This window comes from Caretta caretta, chromosome 2 (genome assembly GCF_965140235.1).
Source record: "Caretta caretta isolate rCarCar2 chromosome 2, rCarCar1.hap1, whole genome shotgun sequence".
Classification (NCBI taxonomy): Eukaryota; Metazoa; Chordata; order Testudines; family Cheloniidae; genus Caretta; species Caretta caretta.
The window spans coordinates 106528332-106549988 of NC_134207.1; the positions used below are offsets into that span (position 1 = coordinate 106528332).

At 42.9% G+C, this 21657-nt stretch overlaps 1 protein-coding gene across 5 annotated transcripts in view; it reads left to right on the plus strand.

Annotated features, from left to right (window-relative positions):
* Nucleotides 1-21657, plus strand: part of KIAA0319 (KIAA0319 ortholog) — an 82156-nt gene that overhangs the window by 25183 nt on the left and 35316 nt on the right. For 4 of the 5 annotated variants that reach the window (XM_048840007.2, XM_048840004.2, XM_048840005.2 and 1 more), the window contains 8 exons: nt 5722-6497; nt 7824-8019; nt 11525-11629; nt 14238-14335; nt 15346-15433; nt 16485-16577; nt 18280-18412; nt 20677-20905. In XM_048840007.2, coding sequence (XP_048695964.2) covers nt 5722-6497; nt 7824-8019; nt 11525-11629; nt 14238-14335; nt 15346-15433; nt 16485-16577; nt 18280-18412; nt 20677-20905 — 1718 coding nt within the window. The remainder of the gene's footprint in view (nt 1-5721; nt 6498-7823; nt 8020-11524; nt 11630-14237; nt 14336-15345; nt 15434-16484; nt 16578-18279; nt 18413-20676; nt 20906-21657) is intronic. The other variant, XM_048840006.2, reaches the window with a different exon arrangement.

A 21657-nucleotide genomic window follows, 5' to 3' on the forward strand; every position in this document is an offset into this window, starting at 1 on the left:
GGTGATGCTGCATGAGCCAGAATGCTCCCAGCATGACTTTGCAGCGCTGGCAATTAGGAAAACCATCTTTTTAACTGTAAACTGAGCACACGTGATCTGCAAGTCATTCAGGCATTATAAATGTGGAACTGCATGATGCTATTTTTGCACAGTCGCTTTTCTGAGTGGAATGGCATGTTACTTTCTGACCACAATTGACTGTAGGCACCGTTTTTAAAAACGACTTTAATTTTATGCCTGCAGTCAATTGGGGTCAGTTTTGCAGGCACAAGTGTTAAAACGTGACCATCTAAGTAATGAATTTTCCAGCAAGTTTCTCACAAATCAGATAGACATCAAAATTCTCTCACTTGGGACCACTGTGGAGTGCAGATAGGAAAACTGGAGATCCAACTGAGTCCCCTTTGAAAGCTGGGCTTTCATATCCCAGCTGAAACCAACCAACAAAGAAATGTAGTGTTGAGGCTGAAATTTCATCCTTGCATCATCCAATTGTGCCCAGTTATTGCTTCAGACTCTACAATGGGCCAGTTGGTGCTCCCAGTGAAGCCGGTGGCAAAGCTTCCATTGACTTCATGGGGCTTTGGCTTAGGCCCAGTGGGCTCAATTGTTCCTTGTCAGGAGTAATGCATATCACTGCATCTCCTGAAAAATCTGCTACTGTGCATCCATATGGAAGGGCAGCAGCTGACTTTCCAAAACACTCAGGCCAGGTCTACACTATAAACGTACATGGGTATAACTGTGCCGCTCACACCCATGAGCAACACAAAACACCCATGAGCAAAATTCACACCCATGAGAAACGCAATTATACTGACCTAACCCCTAGCATGGACAGTGCTGTGTCGACCAGGGGGCTTCTCCCATCGATATAGCTATCGTCTCTCATGAAGGTGGGTTAACACTGCTGATGGGGGAAACATCTTCACTGTAGAGCTACAGTGGCACAGCTGCACTGTTGCATCTTTTTAAGTGTAGAGCTTCCCTCGGTGATGTGTGTTGCTCAATGCTGGGCACCACTGAACTTCTTGAGCTGACTTTCAGATGGTCAGATTTGACACTGTTTTTTTGTTTTGTTGGCCAGATTTGACATCCAGGGGAGTTATGGGTACTCAGCACATCTGAAGACTAAGTTACCTACCTATGCTGTAATGCTTAGACATAACAGGGTGAATGCCTGCTTATGCAGGGGAAATTGTAAAAGATCTAAAACATAAGTGTTCAACCTGGGGGCTGTGAACAGGTCCAGGAGGGTCGTTGCTACTCTTCCTTTCTGAATGAATGGATGAGAAGGGGTCCTGAAACTCCTGCTTTTGTGACATAGAGACACAGTATAAAAAAGGTTGAGAATCACTGATCTGAAACAACCGCTTCCCTCCGAGAGGCCCAGGGCTGGCTAGGGCATGGAGATTGAACTATAGTTTGGCCGGTAAAACTGATCCATGCTGTAACTACTCTGTGGGTAAATGGAGGACTACAGTCTGTGGGAATGTTGATCTACCACGTTGCATCAGCATGAAATTCACTTATAAAAAGTATAGGCCGCAGTTTTCAAAAGTATCTAGTGATGGGAGAGGCAGTAGGGCCTAGTGGCTAAATCAATGGCCTGGGACTCAGGAGACCTGGACTCTGTTTTCAGCTCTGCCACTGATCTGCTGTGTGATGTCAGGTAAGTCATCTCACCTCTTTGTGCCTCAGTTACCTCTACCTGTAAAGTGAGGGAAGTGATGCTGACCTCCTGGGTAAAATGCTGATGACCAGTGCTATACAAGGGCTGGATGTCATTATTTTTGTTACTGTTTTGAGTGCCTGAATATTTGGGTGCCCAGCTTGGGAAGCCTTCAAGGCACCTGATTCAGAGAAAGTGCTGAGCATCCAAGTAATCAGTAGTTTTTGAAAGTCTGGGCTTTCTACCTATTTTTAATGAAGGGTTGTTTACTTATTCTTGTACACGAACCTGAGGCACACCTTTGTGTTACCCTACAAGAGATTTTGTTGTTTTTCCAAGTTCCCGTTTTATTATGCTTTTATCGATGTGGATAAATATGTCTAAATCACACAGCAGTTAAACTGGTCTCCTACCTCCCAGCCCTCTCCTTTAACCATGAGCTCCTGCAGCTGCCCTGTCAGAAGCTGGGTAGCACATTTAAAGTACTGATTTATGGTAAGTGTTTTCATAGACCTCTGCAACAGCATCCCTGATATTCTCAGAGGTGAATGGAAATGTGGAGGAACTAATTATAGTATACTTGGTGTGGGAGAGAAGAATGAAGGTGCTGATAAGCTGAAGAATCGCACACTGTTGTACAGGAGCTGTTATTTTACGTTCATGTTCCCTTGAATAGAGTTCTAGCTGGAATACAAATACAGGCACAAACAAAACCCCAGCCCTGTATTAAACTGTAGCTGTAGTCAGAAAAGTGCTGCTGTAAATATAGAATCAAAGAACTGGAAGGGACCTCGAGAGGCCATCTAGTCCAGTCCCCTGCACTCAAGGAAGGACTAAGTATTATCTAGACTGTCCCTGACAGGTGTTTGTTCAACCTGCTCTTAAACAGGGAGGCATTTATGCTCTATTAGTGCCTTATTAAATGTCCATTTGCAAGTCAAAAGATTTTTTTTTTCTCCTCTCAAAATGCGAGCACTGCAAACTCAGGGCAAAATCCTGCCTTACCATCTCTCTGTCATGCTGCGGGAGGGAACAGTAGCAGTTGAGCAGAGAGTCTGCCTGCCCAAGGATACCATACTCTGCAGTGCACCTTATCCTTACTCGTTCAGGTCCAGTTTGGGATCCCCTTACTCCCACTGAGCAGCACCTTGCTCCACAAGGAGTCTCAGTGAAGTCAATGGGGCTGCTCCTGGGATAAGGTGCTGTTTATCATAAATAAGGGTATCAGAATCAGGTGTAGAAAGAGTTGTGGGTAATTTTCCAGGCTGTTTCTGCCAATTGCAACATGTTTTCATGAGGGATTGGGCCAGGGTGGATTAGATTTAAATGAAATTGATTTAAATCATGATTTAAATCACTAGTCAGGAAGACTCAATTTGAATTCTGGATTTCTACATAAAAGTGCATGCTTGTTGGTTGTTATAACCTTAATACATATTCTTCACAACTCAGAGATAGATGTAGGTTTCGTTTTTAGAAGGTACACACTATACATTTTTAAAGTGATATATTTTGAAAACTTTTCAGATTAGTTTTACAGCTATATCAGAAAATGAATGATTGTTTGGTTATTTCATTTACCAAAGGTAATTGAAGCAGATATTTATGAAGTCATTGGGAGGTGAACTATCTCCAATTCAACAGGTTAATCATTAATATTTGGAGGATTTTCTTGCCAGGCTGTATTAGGAGAAGAACATCACCAGACAGACATTTAAATTGTTTTATTTAACTAAAACAACGTTATGTATTCTGGATTTTTTTCTTCAACGGCAAACATATAATATTTTAACAAAACAAGCATATGAATTTTTGAATTTAGTTAAACATTCAAGTTTTTTAAAATCAGATTTGTTTTTGTTAAAATTGTTTTTAACTAAAATAGTTAGATGAAATATTTAAAAGCAAAAAAAAATTAAATTGACTGTGTCAGCCAGGTCAACATGAGAAACTTAAAATATTGGCTTCTACAGCTCACTCAGTCGTCTTCACCTTCATTTTACTGTTTGTTCATAATCTGCTTTTTCAGGTCTCAATTTGGAATGAATTAGTCCAAAGGAAGAAAATATTCTTTCGACACCAGCAGAAAAAACCAGTTTGGGGTTCAGGGACATATGGGGATGGGGGAGGTTGCAGGGACACATCGGGAAGGGGAAAGAGAGGCAGCTGAGTAGGGGTTCATGGACACATGGGAACAGGGGAAGGGGGGTGCAGGGACTATTGTGGATGGGGGCAGATGTGCCTGATTGAATGGGAAAGCCTAGGGGTCAGCCATGGTCTACATGGGTGAGGCTCCCAGACTCCCTAATAATTTCTCCCCCGCTCGCCCCCCCCCCCACTCCGTTCCATAGTTCTCCTACCCACACCCAACAATCCTCCAGGATCACTCCCAGGCTCCTGCCCACCAATTACTTCCCTCTCCCTTAGCTCCTCCATTACCCCGATTCCCCCAAGCTTCTGCACTGCTTCTGAGGGGTGCTTGAAATATGTTTCTGTACTGTAGTTTAAATGAATTATTTACTCAAAGTTCTGTATTAATATGCCTAGTAAGGAATCTATTTGTCAAAAAAACATTTCCTGAATCTTTTTTGGTCGTCTGTATTGTTACAGACATACTTGCTGACAGGTATTTGGAAATAAATTACCAAAATTGAAACTGGCATGATTATATTGGCATATAAAATATGCAGAATTCTAAAATATCATGTGCAGAATTTTTAAATTTTTGGTGCAGAATTCTCCCAGGAGGAGGAGTTGTAGTAATCTGTCAGCACTGAATGTCTTTCAGGGCTAACCTAGGTTGACCCTGGGGATCCCTGCTTTTGTTTCCTAACTCCAGTCCTTTGAGAGCCAAACAGCAAAGAGATGAAGAATTTTCATGTCAGCTCTCTTTATTTCCTTCTTCCAGAATTCAAGATAATGGGATGAACTTCCTTGCACGTAGCACCTGCCCAGGTGTGAGAGGGCCATTAACCCAGTCTTTGTATTGTGATATTTCACAATGGCCCACTTAGTTTCACAATAGCCCGACTTGATTATGTAAAGAGTTGTCACTTTGGATGGGCTAGCACCAGCAGGAGAGTGAATTTATGTGGGGGGGTGGAGGGTGAGAAAACCTGGATTTGTGCTGGAAATGGCCCACCTGTTGATCACTTTAGATAAGCTATTACCAGCAGGACAGTGGGGTGGGAGGAGGTATTGTTTCATATTCTCTGTGTGTATATAAAGTCTGCTGCAGTTTCCACGGTATACATCTGATGAAGTGAGCTGTAGCTCACGAAAGCTCATGCTCAAATAAATTGGTTAGTCTCTAAGGTGCCACCAGTACTCCTTTTCTTTCCACTTAGTTTTGATAGTCCTCCTTGATGGGTGGGTGAACCACTGCTCCTGCCTGGGTTCACAAGTTCAGAGCAGGCATTTTTACAGTTATAAAGCAAAAGTTACATACTACCTTACAGCATAAGATACAGACATTACAAGTAAAATTATTGCCTAAACACTGAACACATCTTACAAGTCTAACACTTGTCTTGAACAATACTAACATACATGTGAGCTGGTCTGGTTTCCAGCTCTGAATTTGTCAGTGCTCAGCTGATGACTACAGCCTTGGCAAAACCTGGCACCTGGTCTACTAGTGTCACAATATGTATGTTGTGCCATCAGGGTTCTTATGTTCCCTGCCCCGCTACTAGCTTGCTGTAGGATGTTCTGCAAGTCATGTAACTTCTTTGCCTCAGCATCTGTATTTGTAAAATGGGATAAGAGATACTTTGCAAGAAGCTTTGAGACCATCGGATGAGAAATGCTACGTGAGTGTAAAATATTACTCTTAATGCACACACACTCTTATTACCCATATCTTCAAGAATTAGCAAACCTGTAAGAAAAATAATGGCAAAACTTGTGCATGGTAAAATGATTTATATTTAATCTTAATATTGTTTACATTTTTGCCCTTGAATGAAAAGTCCCTCCAAGGCAAGATGGCAGCTTCTAAAGCTGTGTGATTGTAGTTCTCTGCCTAATGTCAGTGTATGTTGTTTCAGGGTATTTCTGTGAGCAGTGCACGGAAGGAGCCACGTATGCAGACGCAGTGATATCTCCTAATTTAGACACCACTAAAATCATGCGAGTTCCCCATGCCATGTCGATGTCAGACTGCACAGCGGCTTGCTGCGATCTTTCGGGTTGTGACTTGTCCTGGATGTTTGAACGGCGCTGCTACATTGTGAACTGCCAGCATAAAGAAAATTGTGAACCTAAGAAAATTGAAACAGTGAAGTCTTATCTTACATTTGTACTTAGGCCTTCTCAGAGGCCAGGTGCATTGCTAGGGTATGGACAGGTGCTGCCAAATATGGTTCACTCTGTGGGACTACAGAGTGAGCCCTCTGAGGAAGTGAGTAACCTGAAGGAGCTTTCTTTGCTGAGCAAAGATCACAGCCTTGACGAGATACCTGAATACACTGATGACTACAGGGACTTGGAGAAGGACCCCTTTCAGCTGAGCATCAAGCACAAACAGAAAGAGAGCACTGATTACACAGACTGGGGCCTGGTGGTGACCAGTGAAAATGGCTTCAACCCTACATTAGCTGATACTGAAGACAACCATGAGGATTTGGCTGAAAAGCACAGGGAAGGCAGTAGACTGGAAAATCTCATGACTAAAAGTGGGTCCAATTCAAACTCTGTTCCTATTGAACATGCCAAGGAGAAAATGCCATCTCTCGCTGAGATGACACCATTCCCACTGGAGTCCACTGAAAGCAAAGCAGCTGGACAACCACCTGTAAAAGCCATTGACAAACTGGGGAAAGAGGTAGGGATGCCTCAAGATCCCAGAAGAAGTAGTGACGTGTGCACCGTAATGTTCTGCTTTATAGGTCCTTTTCAAATCAAAATAGATTAGTATAGTAGTCCCTAAGGAAATCAGTGTTTCATTGTCCACTACTGTCATGTAGGGTGACCAGATGACAAGACCAAAATATTGGGACACATGGGGGGCAGCCACAGGCTCACCCCCACACCAGGGCCGGCTCTAGGTTTTTTGCCACCCCAAGCAAAAAAAAAGCTGGAGTGCCGCTGAAGCAAAATATCAGGACAAATGGCATGCCGACCGTACATCGTTCAGGACACGGGACAAACAACTAAATATCGGGACAGTCCCGATTTTATCGGGACATCTGGTCACCCTACTGTATGTGACAGTATAAGAAAAGAGTGTGCTCTTTTAAAAAAACCCAGCCCTCCTGGCTAGTGTAATTGCAATGCAGTGCTACTTGGATCAAGGCAAGACACTCAGATATTTATCAGACAGTAAGGAGTAAAGCTTCTGGTAGTTGGGTATAGGGATCCCAGTTTAAACTTTCAGACTTGTGGACATGGATCTGGGTTACAATGTGTCTGTATGGTATTCTGGCTTTCTGGCCTTCAAAATGCATCGTCCTTTAACAGCTCCCCATGCAACATGCATTCTAATGTGCACTAAGGCAATGTGGTCTACGGGAGTATGCACAGGGTCGGGACTCAGAAATTCCTTGCGTTTGAATCCAGGCTGTGGCGCTGCGTCAGTGTGTGACCGTGGCCAAGTTATTTCAAATCCTGGCCTCTGTTCAATAAAATAAGTGAGTGTAATGGGGATAGTAATACTTTCCTATGTCCAAGGTGCATTGTGATGATTTATTAGTATTTGTGTAGTGCTTTGAATATGTAAAGCACCATATAAATGCTAAGTATTATTAATGGACGTTACATGGTTACAGAAAACGCTGCTTTTCATCCTAGAAGGTCAGTGTTCAGGTACTTATCAGTAGATAAGGATCATTACCCACAAAGGTGGACAGGCCCCCTGCCCTGAAAAGCTGAGTCTTAATTTAAGACTAGACACAAATGAGTGTGACAAATTGTATGTTAATAGCCATATTCTTGCATTGGTCTGCATGTGGAACTCCTGTTGAGGTTGAAAGCAATTTCTTAAAAATATGATGGGAGAATGTGGGCCTTCATTGGTAATGTTCTTCTTCGTGTTCAGGATATCCCAATGACACGCATCGCTGGGCTCAGTTTATGCATTATAAATAATGTATATCTGACTAGGGAAAATGATTTATTCATAATAATTTTACCCTTACTGTTCCCCTTATAGGTTCTAAAGCCTTCTCATAACCCTCCTTCAGACAATCTGGAATCTACCCAAGCTATCGCAGAGAGAACCCAAATCCCAACAACAGCCCCCTGGAGTCTGACACAAGATGGGATCACACCATTTCCAGCTAGTTCTGTCATCTCTCAGGCCACTGTCACGCTGCAGGTCACATCTCCCACCACTGCTGACAAAGCGGGTAACTTTCTTCTTCAAGGCGGAACTTTGAAAAATAAAGCAGTTGAGAAATGTTGACTCCTCCTAAGGCAAATAGCCCTACTCCGCTGCCCAGACAGTGCTAACACTGAGTGCAATGTTGGTGGCGCTGGTCATTTCTGATTACCAACTTCAGTGGGACAGTGCAGGTTTTATATCAAAACACAGTGTATCAGCACTTTAAGGTGGTGACACAGGTTGCATGAAAAAAAGCCCTGAAAGCCAGAGTTCATTTTGGCAATGGATAGTATGGATAGAAATGCTTAGAAGGTGCTCTCAGTTGAGAAGGACTGGCTGTGAAATGAGCTTCCAGAGGCGAGCAGGTTAATTTAGAGTCTCATTACTTTTACAGCGTGCTGCAAGCCTGGCCCCATTTGATAAAGCTTTCTCACTCTGGGTATATCTACACTGCACTCTGAGCTGGGTCCTGGGAGACCTAGGCTTGTTGACACAGTGTTTCCAAGCCCAAGCTTCAGTGTCCACACTGCATTGTAAGCCTGGGCTTACAGTTGCTGGAACCGGGTCTCACAGCCATGCTATCACATCCATACTGCACTATTCAGACCTTCTGACTTGGGTATGTGGCTTGAGCTGCATCCACACTGCAAAATGACAGGCTTGGACCGAAGTCACAGCAGAACTTGGGCTCTGACCCACCCCCCCACAGGAGGCCCTAGGAACCAGTCCTGGTTTCTGACCTAAGTCAGATTGGTTTGCATGTGGGCAGCAGCGGGGCTTGGACTCAAACCTGAGTCAGAGCCCAGGCTTAGTATGCAGTGTAGACATTTACTCCCTACCTGCTATGGAGGAGATGATGATAATATCAGTGTGCAAATATATTTCCAAAAGTCAGTGTTTTGCTCGACTGTTAGACAGTAAAACTCGAGTTCAGCATGGAGGAGAATGGGAAGAAGGGGAAAGCCTGAACATGTGCGGTTTGCTCCACTCTGCTCATGGAGTGCCTGACAGAAGAGCCCTGCACATCTCAGTAGAACCATCAGGGCAGGGATTTTTGCGGAATTTCTCTCTTGAGCCAGGAGCAGCCAGCCTGGACCTAAACCCGCAGGAAAGCAGGACCCTGAAGCAGGTGTCAGTCCCCCCTACCATGACAAAAAGATACAAAGGGGGCCCCTGAGCAATGGGGTGAGCCCCACCTCAGGCAATGGTGCGTGGCTGCAACCACAGGCCAGGCAGCTTTTTCCGTGCTCCCTCCTGCCTCTCCTCAGTAGCATCCAAGGGAGGGAGAGGGCTGAAGAGGACTCAAAATGGGACTTGGGAGAAGGCAAGGGGCAGGTAGCACTGCACCTCCCTCCCTCTGGTGTTTCCTCAGTGCTGCATCATTACTTCATCCTTTTAAGATTAATCAAGTGCTGCCATGGAACCACAATGTGGTTCTTAATGCACTGACTCTGCATCCCTTTGAACCCCTCAGGAAGGTATCCCTGTATTTCCTCTCCACCAAGGATGGCTTCCTGATGGACATCACCTCTACGCAGAGAGTGTCAGAGCCTGGGGCTTCACCCATGGAGGAGCACTATAGCACATTCCACAATGAAAAGGTGGTTTTCATAAAGACCCAGCCTGTATCCCAAAAACTAACTCAGTTTTTCAGAACTAAAGAAATTGTGATCCTGTCCACCCAAGAGAGAAGCTCTAGCATACATTGGATGCTCGTGGAGACCTCAGCTCTAAATCAGTTGCATACAGGCCTTTTGCAAGTTCAGTGCTTGATCTGCTCTCTCTCATCCAAAGAAAAGAGAGCATCAAAATGTTCTATTTCAAGAGGGTTGGATAGTGCATATATGAAGCCTTCCAGACAAGAATCTCTCCAGCAGCTGGCATCAAAGCCCACTCGCTCGGAGTGGTACCAGCTTCCTGGGCTCAGAGATCTTCTGCCCCAGATGATGAGGTCTGCTGGGCTCAAAATGTACAAACTGGACATTTGGGCATCAGCAAATGCAGGGTGGTAGCAGGGTGTTCCAGGCTGCGGTCTCTCAGTAGTGAGGAAGGATTATAAAACCCTGGGTATATATAGTTCTGTTTGACTGAACCCTGCCTGAAAGTGCACGGCTGTACAAATCCCAGTGGTTAAAGGATCTGTGGACCTTGTAGATGGAAGAGTGGTTTGAAGGAAGAGAGGAAGGACTCTTTGTGGCCAAGAAGTAGAAGGCTGTTCCTAGCGGGAGGGCAGCATGAAATAAGATGCAAAGCATACAGTCACCTTTTAGCCAAGCTGTTTTTTCCATGTTCTCCTGCTGTTTTTATGGACATTGAAAATGTGACGCTATGAATAGCATATTAATCATGTCAATGGCAGCATCATGCTAATGTATAAACAGTACACAGTTGGTGGAAAAGCGAGCTCCTATTGCATTAGTAAGTGTTGTGTTACTTTATTTGGTGTAATCTCTTTTAGTTCTGACTCGGCTGGTTGTGATTTCTTTGGAATGCTCCCAAGAACAAAGGCATTAGAAACTGTTCAGAAGCCTGTCATCAGAATCACTGAGAATTGTTTGACTGATTCAAGAACACATGTGATTGAATTTAGGGCTGAATTGTGCCTTTTAAGCACAACGGACACAGTTGGGTTTGGTAGTCTGGGTAGAGCTATCGAAGCAGAGCAGATGCAATCTGCGGCATCCTGCAGAAAAAGAGTGCCTCAGGGCGTTCTAGGGAGAGTGCATGAAGCAGTAGCACGTACCTGTAAAAAGAGTCGGCACTGACCTCTGGGTGCTAGCAGGTCTGCAGGAACTGACTGCTCCGAGTCTGCCTGGCTATGCCTTTCTTGAGATTTAGACTGCTTCTTACTTTGCTAACTGGTTCCTGGTCTGTACTTGGGGAACATGAGCAGTGGCTTTCTGGAAGCATCACGTATGGGGGTTTGGAGGCTGGAGGAGGCTTCCTTTACTCTCTTCTTTCTCTAGTGCACATTTACAGGGTTAGCCAAAATGTGGCCCTTAGACAGCAAACTGTGTCTCCTCTATAGGTATCTGATGGAAATGGAAAACTAGTGACTGGGAAACTTGAGAAAAACTACATAGAGATTGAATGCAGACATGCTCCGGTTCTCATACAAGTCCTTTCTAATTCAGCACTTTTACCCTTTAGTCTTCCAAATTTCCATACTTTTATTAAGGAAAAACACATTGGCTCTGTGGGGGGGAGTTATGATTTTTATGTGTTCAAAGCAAAATGAATATACACGGTGTACGGAAGAATCACAAACATTGATTTAAAACAAAAATGAGTTAATTTTGATTTCAGTTTCAGGGGGAGCCATTCTCAAGTGTAGGCTGGTGAGAGAAGATTAATCTGTAATTATGATTATTCTTGATAATTTATCAAGAAAATGTAATTCTCCCCCATCTTTCCCCAGAAAGTTGCCAGAGGATGTACAATAAATATGCAATCCCTATTACAATTTGTTTTTCAAATCCGTTTCCCCTTTATTCTGTTTTTTTAAAATGTAATGCTTTTATCTTCTTCAGATACAGTAAAAGAACTCGTGGTGTCAGCTGGAGATAACTTACAGGTGACTCTACCAAAAAATGAAGTTGAACTGAATGCCTTTGTTGTGCCACCACCCCGCACAGGTGAATTTAACAATCTTTTCAAACAAGGAGACATAAAAATTGACACATGAACACAGATTGGCTTTGAGGCTGTATGTACAGCCACAACTAGGAGGGGATCCAGGGGGCAGAACTTCCCCTTCTCATCTGCGGAGACAGTTCTCTGTGGCACCAGCTTCAGAGGGGCATTTCAAAGGGGGTTTTAGAGATTAGTGGGTGTGTTTTTTGTCTTCAGCATGCAAATTAATTAACCAGCTCCTCCTCTGGTGTTACACACATTTACGCTAGGGAGGATCTGGACTAATGTGTCCACTTATACTATCTGCTAAAAACAAACTTAGGCTGCAAACGCTAAGCTGAACTTTTCTTAATGCTGTCATCGCCTGGTGCAAAGAATGAATTCTTTGTGCATAAGTGTTTAGCACCAGGACAGTTCAGCAACTGGTGTCAGTGATGGTGAGGAGAGTAAGTACTCATGCTAAAGTACCTGCGGAGTCCATTAATTTGCATCCCTCTTCCCCCACCACCATTCATGTCACTGAGTTACAGCATGTTGCAGCAACTTGACGCATACTATATGGAGCAGTGATTCAGATCACAGACTCAAACATCAGAAGTTTTCATAGGGGAGAGAAGTAAATAGCAGGGTCCCAGACGGATTTGAGCTGGTACCGGTGCTGTTCAACATATTCATAAATGATCTGGAAAAAGGGGTAAGCAGTGAGGTGTCAAAATTTGCAGATGATACTGTGACGGGTTGGGTGACAGGTACTCCCTCAAGACTGTCACTAGATGTGCTGGGATACCACTGGGAAAAAAACCCTATGCCAGAGAAGGCTTCCCTCCACTCCCGTCTTGCTGAGCTAGACACTCCAGTCGTCTACAGCACAGACCAAGAGGTTGGGCCACGCCCCCTGCAGTGCACAGAAACTAAGATTCACTTAGTCCAGGGGTTTTTCAGGTAAGAAGGACTTTCCCAGCACCCAGTATTCAGTCTTTCTGGGAGCCTAAACCCAAATAAATCCATTTTACTCTGTATAAAGTTTATACAGGGTAAACTCATAAGTTGTCCGCCCTCTGTAGCACTGATAGAGAGATATGCACAGCTGTTTTCTCTCAGGTATTAATTACTTACTCTCGGTTAGTTAATAAGCACAAGTGATTTTATTAAGTATAAAAAGTAGGATGTAAGTTATTCCAAGTAATAACAGACAGAACAAAGTAAGTTACCTAGCAAAATAAGACAAAACACACGAGTCTAAGCCTAATACATTAGAAAACTGAATACAGGTAAATCTCACCCTTAGAGATGTCCCAGTAAGCTTCTTTCATAGACTAGACGCCTTCCTAGTCTGGGCCCAATCCTTTTCAGACCAACGTTGTGGCTTATGGCCTGGGTCCAGCAATTACTCACACCCCGTAGTTACAGACTTTTGTTCCAGTTTCTTTCATGCATTTCTTTGGGGTGGAGAGACCATCTCTTGAGCCAGCTGAAGACAAAATGGAGAGGCTTCCAGGGCCTTTTATATTCTTTCTCTTGTGGGCAGAAACCCCTTTGTTCTTCTGTGCAAAATCACAGCAACAAGATGGAGTTTGTAGCCACTTGGGCAAGTCACATGTCCATGAATGATTCAGCTTTTTGCAGGTTGATGCCATTGTTTACATGTTAGTTTGAATGTTCCCAGGAAAGCTCAGATGTGGACTGGCGTCTCCCAAAGTCCATTGTCAGTTAAGTGTTTCTTGGTTGGGCACTTACTCAGAATAGTCCTTTCTCAAGAAGCTGACCAAATGCTTCACTGATGCTACTTAGAATCAAACACATTGCGATACAAGTACATATCCAATATTCATAACTTCAAATACAAAAATGATGCACACATACAGACAGCATATTCATAACTAGCAAATACAACCTTTTGTAAAGGCAACAAAATTGATTTGGGGCATGGAACAGCTTCCATATGAGGTGAAGTAAAAAAGACTGGGATCGTTCAGCTCAGAAAGAGACAACTAAAGGGGGATATGGGAGAGGCCTATAACATCGTGACTGGAGGGGAAAAAGCGAATAGGGAAGTGTTATTTATCCCCTTTACATAACACAAGAACCAGGGGTCACTCAATGAAATTAATAGGCAGCAGGTTTAAAACAAAAGGAAGTACTTCTTTGTGCAACACACAGTCAACCTGTGAAACTCATTGCCAGGGGATGTTGTGAAGTCCAAAAGCATAACTGAGTTCAAAAAAGAGCTAGATAAGTTCATGGAGGAGAGGTCCATCCATGGCTATTAGCTAAGATGGTCAGGGATGCAGCCCCATGCTCTCGGTGCCCCTGTGCCTCTGAGTTCCAGAAGCTGGGACAGGATGACAGTGGATGGATCTCTCGATAATTGCCCTGTTCGGTTCATAACCTCTGAAGCATCTGGCATTGGCCACTGTCTGAAGACAGAATACCGGCCTAAGTGGATCATTGATCTGACCCAGTATGTGGTTCTTATATTTTTATTAAGTCATTGTTTCTGACTATTTTGCATTGTAGACATTCAGCCTCATTTCATTTTTTCCCCGTGTGTCTGTATAGTTGTTTATATTGAAGGCAAGGCTAATAATTGTACAATTTTTTCACGCCCAGAAACCGCCTACAGCTATGAATGGAGCTTGATCAGTCACCCTGCTGACTATGAGGCTGAAATGGAGCGAAAGCGTACACGGACACTGAAGCTCTCTCAAGTAAGCAAGACGTAGTTTAGTCCCACTACACTCTCATAATTGCTGCAGGACATTTTGCGGTCTGCACTGGAGGCATCTTTGATTTGTTACAAATACTTCAGTTGTGCTTCCCTCAGCATGTTATCAGATCGGCTCTGGGATTGTTGGTTTATAAGTCAATTCTACCTGCTAGCTAAAAGGCTACATCCTCAGCTAATGTGAATCAGCAGAGCTCTGCTGAAGACCGTGGAGCTGTTACGTGCTCAGTTTACATCAGCTGGGGATCTGTCCTAACGTTCCTGAACAGAAAGAAAAAGTTGGTGAGCTATAGCGTTAGAGTGAAATGGGACCTCCGGTCCTTCTAATTTATATGTTATGCATCACAGAGAAGTTTATTCTTGTTTTACTGACTGTCAAGGCTCCCTTGTTTTCTCTGCCCATGTCAGTGTCTTCACTAGGCATATCAAGTTTTTCAGAGGAGTCTGATGATCTTTTAGGACAGGTTCTCAACCTTTTTCTTTCTGAGGCCACCCCAACATGCCGTTAAAAACACACGGCGCACTTGTGCCACAACAACTGGTTTTCTGCACATCAAAGCCAGGGCCAGCATTAGGAAGTAGCAAGCAGGGCAACTGTCTTGGACCCTACACCACAAGGGACCCTGTGAAGCTAAATTGTGCAGGCTTTGGCTTCAGCCCTGGATGGCGGGGCTTTGGCTTTCTGCCCTGGATCCCAAAGAGTCTAATGCCAGTGCTGCATGGCGGACCCCTTGAAATCTGCTCGTGGGCCCCCAGAAGCCCTCGGACCCCTGGTTGAGAACTGCTTTCTAGGGCAAAGTAAATGTGTCTTAAGTGGCTTCTTCTCAATCCCCACCACTGGGCAATGACCAGCACGCTTTGTGCATGCCTTTATAGATGGAGCCCTGGATTTCAAGTTGCTTGTTTACAGTCTGACAGGCAAATCTTTAAATGTTCAGATGATCTCTGTGAAATTCCTGCCTGTAACTGGAAACACTCTTTTCTGTGCTTCAGCTCTCAGTAGGCCTCTATGCCTTCAAAGTGACTGTTTCTGGTGAAAACGGATTTGGAGAAGGATTTGTAAATGTCACTGTCAAACCAGGTAAATCAGTTTGCCGGAATAGTAGCTAAATTTTTCAACACAAGGGCTCATTCGTCACCTTTTTTTAAAGCTTCATTAGTGGTTTAAAAGAATAACTAGTTGCCTAACCCCCCACACACACATTTGTATTCAGTACCACACATTTCTTCAGGGAATTTTTTCTAAATTAAATTAAGTGCAGTGTGCGGAATCCCAAGCTGTTCCAGAGCTCCATGCACCTATGGGGAGGGGCAATATTTCACCTGTCTGTCTCCCTATACACCACCACCCCCAGCTGTTCGGTGCTGAACTGGCCCCTTTCACAAGTTAAAGCAGCCACAGCACTGATTGAACTTAGGCCATTTGGAATAGTCTCCAGCCGAGGACTGCCCTACTGTGCCCCAGAAGGTACAGCAGGTGTTCTAGAACTGCCTGTGCTAGCTTTATGTCACTAGGGCATTCCCCGACATCAGGGAAATTCCTAGATACTCCAATGGGGTGGCCTTAAATCCACTTTGTGTTGCTGGAGTGGCACAAAGGGGACTTCGCCTGGGCTAAGGATCTGGACCGTAGCGGTATTAGAGCATATCATTCTTTCTCCCTAATCACTCACACTCTGGATCCTAAATTTAAGGTTAGCGGGACTGCTGTTTTACAGACCTGCAGTGTGGCTCCAAAACTGCATGGATTACTTCATGTATCCAGCTAACTGCATTGCAGCTCTCAAACTTTGCAGGAAATCAATTTTCTGGTAGTGTTAGACAATATATTGAGCAAAGCTGATCAGTTTCCTCCTGTTTAATTATCTAGCTCATAGTTCTTTAAGAAAAGAAGTTTTAAGTGCTGTTCTTTAGCTTCTTACCATAGAAAATAATAGAAACTTTCCACCTAACAGTCTATCTGATTTCACACACAACCTCCATTATTTTCCCCACTGCCTAAGCATTAATCTTCCTGCTCACTGGTTGGATGTTGATTTGTCTATCGTTCTGGCAGATAGCTCTCTCAGCAGAATAGAGTTCTATGCAGGTCTTCTTTAAACAAGAGTTTTCTGTTCCTCTTTTTCACACAGCAGTCAGAGTAAACCAACCACCCATAGCAGTTGCTTCCCCCAACGCACAGGAGGTGTCTTTGCCTACAACTTCTACCTTCATTGATGGCAGTCGTATGTACTGGACAACTCTTTGTTTTTATGCTATAATCCTTATATAGAATTGTAATGTTGTTTCGTATGGATGGTACATTTAGTTTATTACCACCATCTCCTACTTATCATATAAGAGCCTCGGTACTATATGCTTATAACATTACATCCTCTATCTGTGTCCTATTGATGAAGCAACACTTGGTTATGATGTTTGTCAGGAAATTTGAGCCCCATCGTTTCCGTTCTAGTGTTTGTTTACCTTTTATTTTTTTTAAATATGAAAGCTTCTCTCTCTGGATCCATTTTCAAGTGGAAAGCAACATGGCCATATAGTTTGGCCTTGATTCTCCACCACTTTGCAGTCATTTATGCCTGGGAATGTGAGTGGGGAATGCTATCAAGTCACTCTTCCTGGTGGTAGTGTTTTACGTTCGCTTTGCATAGGGATAAGCTCCTGATTCACCTAGGTATGTAAGACATGCCCAACTTCAAGCATGTGAATGGTCCCACTGAAGTCGATGGAACTACTCATGTGGTTAAAGTTAGACATGTGTTTAAGTACCTTGCTGAATCAGGGCATGTATGTCTAAACAAGGAGCATGGCAGGAGATAATCAGGCTGAATGTGTATAAAATGTGAGGCTGAATGAAGTTCGTTATGGAATAATCCATTCTTGAGCTCTCACTCTTTTTCTTTCCTTCTACTCTCTTCACCTACAGAAAGCTCGGTCAATCAGACTTCACATAATCAAGTTGTATGGGGAGGTTGGGAAGATGAAAGTCATCCTCCAATTTGGGGCCAGGGTGCAGGGCTCTGGTGCAGCCCCCTCAGCTGCTTCTCCACTTGAGCAGTGTGTTGGGAGCCACTGGATCCACAGACATACTAATCTCATAGCCTGTCCTTCCTCCAGTTCCCATTGTCATCCTTCATGCCAATCTGTTCAGGGCCAGTATGGAAATCTCTCCATGTGACATAGGCGATGCTGAGACCTCTTCTACAACCGCTTTTCTAGCTGTTCCTACTCTTCACAGCTGTAGTATTGAGTTAAGCTTTCTGAAGGCTCCTGCCTGCCTTTGTTCCTTCTGCTTTGTCTCTGTTTTGTGTTGAATATCACTCTTCTTCATCATCATCTGAGCTGTTCTTTCTGTTTTTATTGGTGTTATTTAATCGCCAACCCTTGGGCCCCAATCATGCAAACACTTACAGATGTGCTTAACTTTACGTGCACAAGTAGTCTCATTGAACACAAAAAAGCCACTTGAACTACTCGCATATTTTAAAATTAAGCATGATTGAGGTCTAAATAGATAGCTACCTTAAGTGCTGGAGTGGAATTACCTATGGTCTTTTGGTATAATATATCCTTTCATGATTTTTTTCCTTTTTAAAATGGAATAAGGAAGCTAAATATACCCCCTTCTCAATGTAATTGCCATATTATACAATTACATATTTATAGACTTGCTGCCATTTAAAAAAATCAACGTTTACCTCAACATAACCAGGAGTTATCTGTATCTAAGTATAGGGAAATACTGCTGTGGGTCAGATGTTGTGGTTTAATACCTGTCAGCAAATTGAGATTGCTCTGTGCATTCGTGTGTGTGAACATGTCTGAAAAGATAAATATAGAAAACCAATTAAAGTTTCTTAGTATGAGAGGTTTTTAATATTCATGATGTTAATACCAGACTCTGGTATTTTTCTTTACTTGGTATAGAAAGTAGAGATGACACTAAGATACTGAGTTACCACTGGGAGGAAATTAAAGGTCCCTTGCAAGAACAGAAGGCATCAGCTGACACGCCTGTTTTGCACTTGTCTAACCTTGTTCCTGGAAATTACACTTTCCGGTAAGTGAGGTGCTTTCCCTCCTCCTGTGTTTCAAGCCTCACATCATGATTTCAGTTCAAGATTTTTTTTCTTTTTGTATGTCTTTTGGAGCAGGGACCATCTTTTTGTTCTGTTTGTACAGTGCCTGGCACACTGGGTTTCTGGTCCATGACTAGAGCTCTTAGGTGCTATGGTAATACAAATAAACAATATTCTTTGTGGTGATGTTTGCCTCCTCAAACAGAGGGCTATGGCTTTGGCAAATTGTACCCCTAAGTTTAGCTTGTTGCAGAATCTGAGGGAGTAGGATAATGCAGAAACACTTACATAGATTTCACAAGACTGACATGTTGCAGCAAATCAAAACTTGCTTTGCAGCGTGGTGTTATGTAAAATGATATATCAGAATCTCAACCTCAACCCCCACCCTCCGCAATGTTTTCTATAATTGAGGAGAGACTATTTTCATTTCATTATTTTTCATTCCACAAGTTGGAAAAGTGTCCTTGGTATCAGTATGTAGTCAACTGTTGTAGTCATGCTCTAGAACTAACTGTAGACAGGATGGGATTAGGAGACTGATCACTGCAAAGCACTCTGGTGAGTCAATATTGCAAGAATCATTAACTTCTTCAGTAAAACCTTTTCACTGTTACCATTTGACTCCCAGCATAGCCTGCTGAAACTGGAGCCAATCCAGGTTTCTGTGCAAAAGCAGAGATTGCCATTGTAATTCTGAGTGCTTGTTCAGTATGATAAATTCTCCATTTTCTAGCAACTTCTAGTTTAGGGCCCAATCTTGCACGCCCTTTATAGGCAGGACTGTCACAGACTTCAACAGGTGATTTGCCTGCTAAAGTGAGCCCTAAATTTGATATAAAATCAATTGTTATGAAATTGCTTAATAACATAACATCATTGAGGTGTTGGAACTTAGAGAGTTCAGATACATGTGTGTAAAGTGTGGTGTTCTGTGCGAGTTTTGTGTGCTAATACTTGCTTTGACATATAGGTCCATATTGTGTTCTCAGTTATACAAACGTAAGTCTTGAGCTGGTCTAATGACTTCATGAGTTACTCCATATTCACAATGGTGTAAATGAGACCGAAAATTGACCCGTTGCCCATATTGGGGATGCTTCTAGAATGCCTTCCGAGCAAGGATCTTAAAGTGCTCTTCATACAATAATGAATTAAGTCTGAAAAGACCTATGTCAGGTGACCATTTATTATACCCATGTACAGGTAGGGAAACTGAAGTTCAGAGACATTAAAGTGACTTGTCCAAGGTTACAAAGGCAATCTGTCGCAAAACTGGGAATGGAACTCCGAGCACCTACCTTCTGGTCCTTTTGCTTTCACTGCAAAACTATCCTTCCTCTTATGATAAAATCGCTTTATACTGGTTTGTCGAATTTTGTGGAAAGCTTCCAAGTGCACTCCCTCCAAGTGTTCCGTTATGTACATTAGGCACAACTGAGCTCAGTTAAAGATGTGTTCTGATACCACAATGAAGAGCACAGTGTAAGTACCTAAACCAGGTAGCTTTCCCTCAGAATTTCATTCACTTGTAGATTTATATCTCAATTTAAAGTATAATGGGATTTCCATTTTGTTTATTGTTAGCAGTAATATAACTTCATTGTTTTGGTATTGTGACTTAGCCTCCATTGACATTGTCTTCAAAAATTTTGGATGCTGCTAAATCCCACTAAAGTAAATAATTTTAGTTCCACAAAGGAAAAAGAGGACACTATGAATGTTAATTACTTCACCTCTGCTGTGTCTGGTATCTAATTTCAGAACTTCTCAAACAATCTTTTCTTCAGTTATTAACAGGAATTAATACATTTCAGATGGAGAGCTAAATTGTTGGGTTCTTACTCAGTAAGTGTTGTTAGGAATTTGGGACTGGGGATGAAATATTGGCTCTGTTGAAGTCAATGGGAGCTTTGCCATTGATTTAAATGGAGTCAAAATTTCACCTGTACCCCAGAATGGGGAGAGTTTTTAAAAATTTCAGGTATATTTTCAGTATCGTGCAAGGCAGTGTTTGGAAATCGTTTCCTTATCATTTTCCTGAGACCTGAGTATAGGAATCTGGATTTCCTTTGTAGCAGTTCATCACATTAGAAACACTTTACCTTAGGGTAGGAAAGTGCTCTTGACTTTGCTTTGTTTTAGGTGTTATTTTTGCCATCTCCTGTTGCAGGAGAAACATGGGCATCTGAACTTGGCAGAAATCCAAACTAATGGATTTTCAATATCCTCCTTCCTCCTGTAGGTTAACAGTAATTGATTCAGATGGAGCAGTGAACTCCACAATTGCATCTCTGACAGTCAACAAACCAGTGGATTACCCACCCATTGCCAACACAGGACCAAATCAGGCAATAACTTTGCCTCAAAACTTCATCACACTGAATGGAAACCAGAGCAGTGATGATCATGAGATTGTCAGCTACGAGTGGTCGCTTAGCTCCAAAAGTAAAGGCAAAGTAGTAGCAATGCAGGTAAGCTTACTTCTTGTTTAATATCAAAAGCTTGATTTATCTTTTGTTTCTAATTTGAGCAAATAAATACCTAGAAATTGTCACCACGTTTGCTAGTTGTTATTTAAAATGTATGGTTACCCCTTTTGACCTTTGCAAAGTATGCAGTTCTTGTATTAAATTCTTTTTGGAGTCTGTAGATCTTGTTTTCATTCCCTTTGGTGTTGTTTTAATTTATTTTGGCCAACTTTGATTTCTGTGAGCAGCTTCATTATTTGTTCGCTCTTGGTTGAACAGGAATACCAACTCCCAATTTCTCTCCTTGGATCCAGCTGTTAACAGCAGCATTATCCCTTCTGACTCAAACATTCAAAGTCTTGCAAGTTGTTTCCATTAGGAGGAGAAATTGATGGTGGGGTCAAGTATTTCTTTGACTCAATCCCGTTTATGTACAAAGAATATACACAAAATCCTGTTTCCCTGAACACAGTAGGAACAGATCAGAGGGCAGTTTCTTTGTTCACATTTCCAAACCTCTTTCCAGCCAGCACTCTGCTCCAAAAGCTCTCACTTGGCTTTCTTTCAGGGCCACATTGTAAGGTGATGAGTCATCCCTGAACTAGAGTCTGATTAAGCCACATGCACTGATGAGTCATTCCATTGCTAGGCTCCAGCCAGTCCACAAGCCAGGAACTAGCTCAGTCTGCTCAATGTCACTCCAGGTTGAGAACTTTCCCCTACCTGCCTTAGCCTGCTCCAGCATTGTCTTGCTC